Source organism: Populus nigra, chromosome 1, assembly GCF_951802175.1.
Source record: "Populus nigra chromosome 1, ddPopNigr1.1, whole genome shotgun sequence".
In the NCBI taxonomy this organism is placed as follows: domain Eukaryota; kingdom Viridiplantae; phylum Streptophyta; class Magnoliopsida; order Malpighiales; family Salicaceae; genus Populus; species Populus nigra.
This window is the reverse complement of record NC_084852.1, coordinates 50,017,840-50,028,573: the sequence shown is the minus strand read 5'-3', so window position 1 is coordinate 50,028,573 and position 10,734 is coordinate 50,017,840. Positions and strand designations below refer to the sequence as shown.

At 32.3% G+C, this 10,734-nt stretch overlaps 1 protein-coding gene across 1 annotated transcript; it reads right to left on the bottom strand.

Moving 5' to 3' along the window:
• Positions 1-27: 27 nt before the first annotated feature.
• Positions 28-1,287, bottom strand: LOC133691396 (feruloyl CoA ortho-hydroxylase F6H1-3-like). Its single transcript, XM_062111887.1, has 2 exons — positions 782-1,287; positions 28-677 (listed from the first exon to the last, which is right to left on the bottom strand). The coding sequence occupies exons 1-2, from the start codon at positions 1,285-1,287 to the stop codon at positions 107-109; spliced, it is 1,077 nt and encodes a 358-aa protein (XP_061967871.1). The 3' UTR covers positions 28-106.
• Positions 1,288-10,734: the final 9,447 nt, after the last annotated feature.

The following is a 10,734-nucleotide window of genomic DNA, read 5'->3' as shown; positions in this document are numbered from 1 at the left end:
GTTGTGACCGGCCTCAACCCTTAAATCTTTCTCCTTATTAGACCACATTGCTCATGTCGTATCAAAACAAGTTACACCCCTGAAAGAAAGGAAAAAAAAGAGAGCATTATATCTTTGCCAAATCGATTGTTTTCTTCCCATCATGTGCTTTTCGGAAGAAATGCTTGACGTAATCCGAGTACAGAACTTCCTTATACACGGCCTTCTCGCCACCGGCTAGCACTTCAGGGAAAGGAGAGATTTTGTCTGATGGCATGGGGTTGATGAAAATGGGAACTGAAATCCTGTTATTACTTCCGTTAGCAATAACTCGGTGCTCGATGCTCTTGTATCGACCATTGCTCATTATTTGTAAGGCATCTCCAACATTGATCACAATGGAGCCGCTAACAGGAGGAACAGGAATCCAGCTATCATTGTTCCCTCGCACGTAAAGTCCACCGATGTCATCTTGGAGGAGGAAAGTGAGTGTTGAGACATCCGAGTGGCGGCCAACTCCTACAGTGAGCTCAGGGTTTGGACAAATCGGATAGTAGTTAAGGTTAGTCCTTTTAGACCCCATTAAGAGGGATTCTTTTGTCTCATCGATCTCAGTCACATTCAGATTCTTCATTAGCACATCCAGTAGCTTTCTGATAACAGTTTCTGATCTCTTCATGTACTCTAGCACTTGATCCCTGAAAGAGAAAAAATCGCGAGGCCGACAAATTAATTGATAGCCGTTATAATCAAGTAATAATGTTATATGCATGTGCAATGTGCAAAGTTAAATATTTATTACTTGCAAACCGCAGGCCACAACGCAGAAGCCTCATCCTCGGAGACATAAAAGAGACTAAGGTAATCTTTCCACTCTAAAGCCTTCTCAGCTTCAGGACTAAAGCTTGTGCCAAACCGCACGTTGTTAGAAGGAGAAAACTCTTTTAAATACTTCCTCTTTTCCTCTGCTGGTAATCTGAAGAACTGATGAGTTGCTTCCTTAACATTCTCAAGTACTTCAATGGGAACTCCATGGTTAATAATCTGGAAGAATCCCCATTTCTCTGCAGCCTCACAGATTGCTTCAGCAACTTTAGGGTCATCCCATTTTGACATGTCAATGATGGGAATGGATTCATGGGACATGATTTTGGTACCACACATTCTTTCCTCAAGGGGTTGGATATATTGCTTGGGGAGGCTTTCGAGGCCCATTTCGGAGAGACCCTTTACTCCATTGCCTTTGTTCAGGACAAATTCAGTGATATCTGAGGATTCATTGAATGACACTGCAAGTGTTGGAGCCATTGCTTGGACGCTTCTAGCTAGCTAAGACAACCAAGGTAGAAAATGTAGTGCGTACCATCAGCTTCCAGGGCTTTGCTACTTATACTGTACTGTTTAAGGATGTCTCCATGCCTTCTGCTACATGTTCTTTCAGTTGATAAATTCCTCACCAACTCACCTAGCAACTTGCACGCCTTCTCACCTTTTCCTTCTCAAAGTTGACTTGATGCTGCTCAATCTTAATTCCTTACATGCATGGTGCTAGTTTAGTTTGTCAAGTGTTTTTTTACTCAATCTCATTATTTATGTTGGCTTAGGTCCCCTTTAATGAAATTATTTTATAGTGTTTATGTTTCATATCGCATATGTTTTTACCTATGCTTTATCTAAAAATAGTATTTCGTTAAAGAACATAATTTTGCTTTGAATCAAAGCAGCTACATTCTAGTTTTTTTTTTTTAAAAAAAAAAAAACAATTTATTGTACTCTTTTCAACTCACAATTCTATATAATATAATAATTAAAACCTAACATAGCATAATAATATCAAACATACTCAGTGATGGCATTGTGTATTTTTTTAATTAAAAATACATGAAATAATTAATGGATATAAATAATATTAAAATATTAATTTGATGTTTCTTCATACAAAAAATTGTTTGAAAAACACTTCAAAAAATAAATTGAAGCACAAAAATAAACACTACCTCAAAGATAAAAAATAAAATGGATTAATACCAAACAAACACACAATAGATTAAAGAAGGTACAAGTAATTAATCTCTTACCAATTTACTAATGCCAACCAATAAGCTAGCTAAATCAATCAATTCAAAAATCAAGGACTTGCGAGTTGCATATATTCTTAGCCAATAAACTTTTTTTTTCACTAGTTCATGGCCTTACCAATAATTGAACATTGATACAAGAAATCCCATAATCAAGAAAGGATAGAGAACTGTATGAACAAATCAAAGTCATTGCATAATTAAGATCCCCCATAACCAAAAAAAGAAAATAAAATTGTATGAACAAATCAAATTTAGTCATTGCTTTGAGATATTCCCACATTGATGTGCATTCTTCTAAGCACACATGATTATTAAGATTAACTTCGAGGCTCTCATAGATTGTGCCATAACCCTTTCTTGACCTTCCACTTTGTGTAAAGACACTATTTGTACACAGATATTAATTGTTGTTTTTGGTTTTTCTTTTTCTTTTTTATATATAAAAACTAAAACTTGAGTTAAACGAATATTTTTTTATTAGTGCATTATTTTGTTTTAAGATTTCATGCTGATGATATCCATTGAAAATTATTATATTCTAATCTGTAGGTTTTTGGTGAAGTTGTCAGTGACTGAATTAATCCTTTTTATTTCATTATGCCAAATTGCTGGATTGACTTGGTAAAATTAATTAGTAATTGCTTCTTGCTTGCCAACCTCGCGGCATGGATGTTTGAGTGAGGGAATGAGGCAAGAAGCACGTTACAAATAAAAAAATCAAAATTAGTCCCTATTCTATAAAATTACTTTCATTTAGGTCCCCAACCAGTATTCTTAATTTGTTACAAGAAATGGAAACTACTAAAGCTGACATTGATATTTGTATCCGACAATTTGTGATGTTATTGCAACAACAAATGACAAGAAAATGAATTTCTGGTTGGTATAGGAATGATGCTTAGAGGTTATAAATTTGACAAGTGAAATTTATCAATGGAACATGCATGTTCAAGAATCCATCGTTTTTTTTTATTTGCAAATCCATGTTTTGCGTTGTGGGCTTTGAGAGTAGATGGTTAAGCTGGCCTTGTATATTCCGATGGAAGAATCCAATATGGTTTTTTTTATTTATTTATTTCATATAGAAGTGTGAATATTTTCATTAATCAATTACGCGGCACATAATTGAAAAAATAATTGGTATTAAGTTAATTTTGAAGCTAGAACCACTATATGGCATCAAAAACATTATGCGGAATATATTGTTAAATTCTATGTCTTAGTTTGAGAGAAAATTAATTAATATGAAGTTTCTTAATTATATAATCAGGATTTTGTTTCAAGTTGTGCTTTATTTAAAGAGAAAGGCCAGACATACAGGCCATAGGGTCAGTGCATACACAAAGCAACAAAGACATATCAAGATTTGTTTTTGGGAGGAAATTAGCAATAATAAATAATTCTGAGCGAGTCCAATATGATCCCATAATGTTCAATTTGTTTACGAATTAGCCGGGAAAGAATAATATACGGCTAATTACATATATTATAGGGATGAAGAAAATTCTTACGAAGGTAGGTATGGAGGTGTGTTGAAGGTTGCAGTTCCTGATTCTTGAGCAGATGCGGACGAGCAAGGGTATATACAAACTAAAACACAAAAAAGTTGTAATAGAAAAGGCAAAGAAATTCTTAAAGATGGATGCCATAGTCTTTTGGGATTTTTCTTTTCTTTGAACTTGATAATCTTTGTGCAAGCTAGCAAGCTAGCTAGAACTTGATTGATCGATTAGCTAGAATATTTATTTGTATAGGGGTTTAGAGGCTATGGCAACTCGATGGAATGAGTATAATTGTGCAGCATATATAGTGAAATACCCAAAAAGTGATTGGGTCGGCCATGCAGGCCATTGGGCGCTTACAATGCCAGATGGATATTCAGAGATATCTCCTCGCCAAAAAAAAAAACTGCTCTAATTTTTTTCCTTTTCATTTCAGTCTCTCTTTTTATAAAATGATCGAGCTTTCAATCTCTTATTTTATTTAATTTTTTTCTTCATTTAAATTAACTAAATCAGTCATGTAAGTGATATAATTTTATAAAAATAAAATTAACCTAATAATATATATATATATATATATATGTATGTATGTATGTATTTCCTAAAGGTTCTTTAATTTAGATAGATTTCACCCCAAACAAGGTCAGCCAGGCATAGCAAGAGTTTCATTGATTTGCCTGCTATATATTCCTTCCGAAATTAAGCAATGATTTTCTATATTAATTAGCGCAATTAATGAAAATGTTTTTGATCTTTTGTGATATCCATTTCCAAGAAATTGCCCTAAGGACCTTAATGCAATTAGGAATCAAGCCTAGTAATAACTCCTAGATAGCGTTGTTATTTTTCTTATTGTCTACTTTCGTTGATTTTTTTAAAGGGTGGGAAGATGTCGTACCTCGAGGAAGCTCAATTTGTGACTGATTGTATCCTGAATTTAAACCTAAGTAGACCATATTAATGTAAAGTTAATTACATCCTTAATGTTATGGGAAAGTATAGTATTTAGTCTCGGTTAAGTCTACTGATATTCCTGACCATTATATATATATATATATATATATATATATATATATATATATATAAAAGTGTAGTTATTGATCAGAATAAAGATAGAATTTTTTTTATTTTTTTTAATATCCGTTAACAGGAGGAACATGAATCCAGTAATCATCGTCTCCTCGGACGTAAAGTCCACCAACATCATCCTGGTGGAGGGCTGTCCGAGTGGCGGCCAATTCCTGCTGTTTGCTCAGGGTTTGGACAAATCGGATAGTAGTTAAGGTTTAATCCTTTCATACCCCATTAAGAGGGATTCTTTTGTTTCATCAAAATTCAGTCACATTCAGATTCTTCATCAGCCCATCTATAATGCCTTCTGATAAAAATCACAAGGCTCCATCATTTGTGAAGTTGACAAAACATAGTCTAAATTTGTTTATCTCACCTTGAGTAGTTAACACTCTCTTGGTGAGAAGTCAAATCTAATTGAAGAGTTGTTGAAGTTCTATTTGGACAAGAGTATCTACAACAACAAGAAGACTTGTCTTACATCCTACCTGGGTTTGAAAATATCAAAAGCATGCTTTAGAAAAAAACCAAAGACTTTTTGATTAATTTCTCATAGACGACATCATTGATAATATCCTAAAAATTCAAGTAGTTTAGGAATAGGATTCTCGGGTTGGATAATTAATTAATCAATTTGTCCTAACAATCTCATCTATTTGTCCTAACTAAGGTGGTTGATAACTTGTGTTTGGTAAGCCAAAGTAGCTTATGACTAGTACTTGCAAAAAGTCTTTTTTTGTGAAGATGGAGACTCTTCAATGCTTAAATAAATATCTTTTTAGAGAGAAAATACAATAATATTTTAGAGATAAATGCTCTAAAAATATGTATGCAGTAGAGAATAAAGATTGTGAATCTTTATTTTGAAGGTCTCATGGTGTATTTATAACCCATGAATTTTGTCATTTTGTATAGAGAAGAGATTGAAGTGTAACTTTATCTTCGTGATATTTTGAATATTTATATTGTAAGTTGTATTTCACTTATTTTATGCAGCTAAAAGACGGTGTTATGGCTAGCCATTAAAGACTTTAACACACTTAAAAGTCTTGGTGGAGTATAGACTTATTTAATTAAGTTTATTTGTTGAGAAATAATTCTTCCATGATTTTATTAAAAAATCTATAAAATTGATGGTGTTAGACCCAATCATCTCTTGGGTTTGACCAGCACTAGACCCAGCATGCTCGGGGATTAGCACACTGCCAAACCCAATTGTGTCTTTCTCGGGGCCTGACACACTACCAAGCCTAGCGTGTCGGGTATGGCTAGTGTCAGATTAGTGTGCCTTTACTGAGGCGTGCTTGTTTTCCTGAAAATTTATACTCGTAATTTTTTCTTGATCTGATATTTTTTGATAAAGATATACCAATAAAAACTTAATTTATCATTATGCATGGGCAACTTGTGAAAAGTTAAAAAAAAAAAAATACTACTTGCAAATAGAAGGCACAATACAGAAGCCTGGGTGACATAAAAGAAGCTAATGTAATCTTTCCCTCTAAAGCCATCTCAGCTTCCGGACTAAGAGCTTGCTTGGGAACACGCAACTGTTGCGGGCTCTAGTTTCTAAGCTTTGTTTTTGTATTTTAAAATTATTTTTAAAAAAAATTAAATTTTTTATTATTTTTTTCTTTATTTAAATTAATATTTTTTAGTTTTTTTAAATAATTTTAATGTGTTGATGTCAAAAATTATTTTTAAAAAATAAAAAATATGTTATTTTAATATATTTTCAAGTGAAAAATATTTTGAAAAACAACTACAACCACACTCCCAAACACGCCGGCCCAAACCGCATGTTTTAGAAGGAGAAAACTCTTTTAAATACTTCCTCTTTTCCTCTGCTGGTAACCTGAAGAACTGATGAGTTGCTTCCTTGACATTCTCAAGTACTTCAATGGAAACTCCATGGTTAATAATCTGAAAGAAACCCCATTTTTCTGCAGCCCTGCAGACTGCTTGATTCTACAGGCCATAGGGTGCTTATGATGCAATTCACAAAGATCTTGAGAGATCACTCATGTCACTTAAAATTTATGGTACCAAACAATTTTTTTAAGTAATTAATTTTCAAGCTCTTGAAACATTAAGCACGATGGATGTGAGCTAAATAGTATAACTAGTAGCAATTGATTAATTTATCGTAGTCTTCCATAATTACTTATATCCTTCATTTTCTTCTCTCAATGTTCTCTGTCAATGAACTGCAAAATCACAATCTGAAAGTATAATTATAAATGAACTTAAATATGCATGATGATATACTGCTTAATGTGTTTATTTCTTGATAATTTGGAAGTATAAGCTACAAGGTGATGAATGATGATTTATAAACTGAAATCTTTGATTTGATATTGGGAAAGGTCATGCTCTCAAAATTATAGCCCACAAACATAGATATTACAATTCGTGGAGTACGCTTTGAAATTTTTATCAAGAAATACTTTTTGTGCTGGTTTCTTTGATCAGTAGTAAACTGATCTATTCATTTATCAAGGGTCGAGACCATAATTTACAGATCATACGAGCCCACTCTCTGGCCATTAACTGGTTGAATAGCTACTGCAGGGCAACAGGAAAATCTTTTCTTAAATTAATTTAGTTTTAAGGGCTCGTACGAATATGCAATGAATGCCAAGTAATATATTATATTGATGTTTGTAGAACGATACTATAAAGATATATGATGTGTTTTTAATAATATTTTTTTAAAGAAAATCTTAATTGACTTATAAATTGATTTGAAGATTCTTTTTATTATTAAGTGTTTAAAAGTATAATAGCTTCTTTTTTATGAATTTAAAAAGTATATTTCATTTAAAAAAGTATCAAATTAATGTTTTTTTTATAATTTTAATATGCTAATATTAAAAATTAAAAAAAATAATTATTTTGATATATTTTTAAGTGAAAGGTATTTTTGAAAAGAATATTACACCACTATACTACACACATTAAGCACACAAAAAAAAGTTAATAGATATAGATTTTATAGGATTTTGTAATTTTATATTTTTAACAATAGCTGATTAAACTAATTTTGAATTTAATTTTATACATTAATTCTAGTTATTGATTTTAACCATTCATTTATGTCTTGATACGTACACAAATTATTGCACAAATGCAGTGTTTGTTACCCAATTAATCCCCTTTAAAAAAACAAAATAAAAAATAAAATCACAAATTAAGGGAGCACTGTGTGATGACGATTCATCAACAAGATCAACATCTCTTTCTTCGTGATCGTCGTTACTTGGCCAAAATTAGCTTAAGATTGATATAAAATGACAATTCTAGACGAATGGAAGGACCATTTGGAGAAAAGGACACGATCTTGACATCAAGATGTAAGCTTTCGGCCAAAAAGTCATCGTCGGAATGGTAAAAGAGAAGTGCTTTTAGTCTCAATCAACTTGTCTCAGTTATTGAGGTTCTTTCTTTCCTTTAGCCAATCAATCCAAGTCGGTGACACTTTACAGATTTGAAGAGACATCACTAATATTGTTGATTGAAACTTCAGTTTTGTAGTTATTTGACTTTATTATTTGTTTAAATTTCTATGGTTAATTAGAGGCAAGGAGTCGGTTCTTTCTCTACTCATTGAGTCATGTATCAAGTGAATAAAGAAAGAAGCCCCAGGCTCGAAAGAGAGAGGATGCCAATCTCTCTCTGTCTTCTTTTTTTGAAGTGATTTACTGGATTGAGCAAAACAAGAAATGTTGTCTTCTTCTTCTCAGAAAAGCTATCCAAATCTGAGCCCAATAACTTAGCAGCACCATGTGCCAAATGCTAGCTGACATTCATGGAGAAAACATGCACTGCTTGCCCCAACGCTAAATGGTAACTTCAGGCCTTACCCTTCGTTTCAGGGTCGGTAACTTGCAGGGATGGGCAATTATTCATTATTTAGGGCCAGAGCGATCGATTTACAGGTGCATGCATGAAGTTAATTTTAATGAGAAACCTGCAGTGCATTCTAATCATGAACCTTAAGGAGCGTATAATTGGAAAGATAGTACTTTTCCATAAAGCATGCTAAAAAAGTCGGCAAAAATCCAAGGAGAAAGTTCAAATGTCTGATATATATATATATATATATATATATATATATATATATATATATATATATATATATATATATATATATATTCTTGATGACAAAGGCATTGACTTGGGTATTATATATTAAAGGAGAGTAAGTTTATTAATTTATTAAGAATATTAGGGTGAAGAATTGTTCTCGTGGATCGCAATTAAACACATTATTAGAAAGAAAGATAGAATAACAAGCAACACAAATAATTTTCACTTAATATGGTCACACCACATACCTTAACTATAGTCAATATTTCACCACGCAAATATTATAATACAAATTCTCTATTATAGCTCTTTTTAGAATGCTTATATATTAGTAAAAAAAAGTTGTAAATAAAATGGAAGTTGCTATAAATGTTATCCATCTCTTTGAAATGTTTTAGACTTCAAACTATAAATCTCACAATTCGATCTTCTGATCATGATACATAAATTACATAATACAATAGTAGTTCTAATTAAACATTTGAAATTTTATTGATGTTCATCAGTATTTTTATCAACCTTTATTCAATTCGATGGCGTTTTAGTTCATAAATATGTTTTAAACTTAATTTATAAGATTTATAGGTTTGGAACGCAATCAAGGATGGATGAATATATAAATTGGATGATTAGATATGTCCTTGAATCAACTTATAACATATATGAACTGATACTGGGTTTATTTCTTCATATAACTTTAAGATTGTGCATCATTTATATCGATCTAATACATTTTTAAAAAATAAAAATCTCCTCTATATTGGGTTTCAATTAAGTTAAAATTCTCATCAGATCAACATGTTGAGTCACTGAATTAGTACTCTTGCTTGTATTTGACAGGTTTAAAGCTTGCTTTGGTATTCAGATATTCAAGAAAAAACCAAGAATTAAAACAGTTTTTACAGTGACTTGTTATCACTCCGAGCCTTGTCATAAAGGAGTCCAAAACTGCAAGTGGCAAACAAATTGTTCATCCTAAACATTGCACAGACACATACATAGACATAGGTTTAAAGGCTATGTAAATTCCAAGATAAGCCATCATTTAGAGAGATGGAAAAAAGACTTTATTTTCTTTCACTTGCGAGAACTAGAATATTCGAGGCATCTAAACCTCATAAAGACTCCCGTCTTCTACCTAAACTAATTTAGGCATTGAAGAATTCCCAACCCTACTAATTAAATAACTTGTTCTAACTGTTCAAACCAAGTCGTTTCCGCCTTTCAACCACCTATCACAGTCTTACCATAGTCCTTTCTTAGAAGCTTTTAGCAGCCTCGTAAAATGGTCAAGTATGGCTCCAAAACATAGTGTTCAGTTGAAAAACAGTAGAAGAGGATAACTGGATAAGAAAAGATCCAAGACTTAAAGAACAGAAAGACAACTAGATACCAATTTAAGGATGTGCCCAGACAAGAGAACTTTGCTTTTTCACCGAGCAATGGAGTCAAATCATTTCTTCTTATCCTATTGTTCTCTCGTCACCATATATAATTGTGATTCTCGATGTAGAAAGCACGCTCTAGCAACTAGAAGAAAATGATAAAACAGATAAACAAACCAAGAAAAAGTTGTGAATCTCCTTCCTTGATACGTTATTGAGTTGAGATTATTAATTTTTCTTGAAAGTGTTCGATTGGTGCCGTCCGCCGAAATCTAAATAAGAAAAAAAGAAGATAGATTGAATTGAACTGTGGACTAGATGGCGAACAATAATTAAATAAAAAATAGAAGCAATCAATTGATTGATCTTAAACTATAGGATAATGATAAGTTTGAGATGGTATGCATATGATTGAATCAATTAGGAAAATTTAATCGCAGTTTAATTTGAGAATATATAATTAACCTGTGGCTGATTCAATGTGCTAATCTTTTCTTCAATCCTAATTATTGAAATTAGGAAGCAGATTAGAAGTGGCATGTTACAGTTGCCTCCCTCTTGCCATAAATTGATTTTCAAGTCCTAGCTAGTCACTATCCTCTAAATAAATATTCAAGCCATAAGAGG

Bases quoted from the DNA above. Each gene is read 5' to 3' on its own strand.
- LOC133691396 (XM_062111887.1), bottom strand. From the start codon at position 1,287: ATGGCTCCAACACTTGCAGTGTCATTCAATGAATCCTCAGATATCACT. The intron at 678-781 runs GTAATAAATATT...TTTCTCTTTCAG, and splicing joins TTGTGGCCTGCGGTTTGCAA to GGATCAAGTGCTAGAGTACA.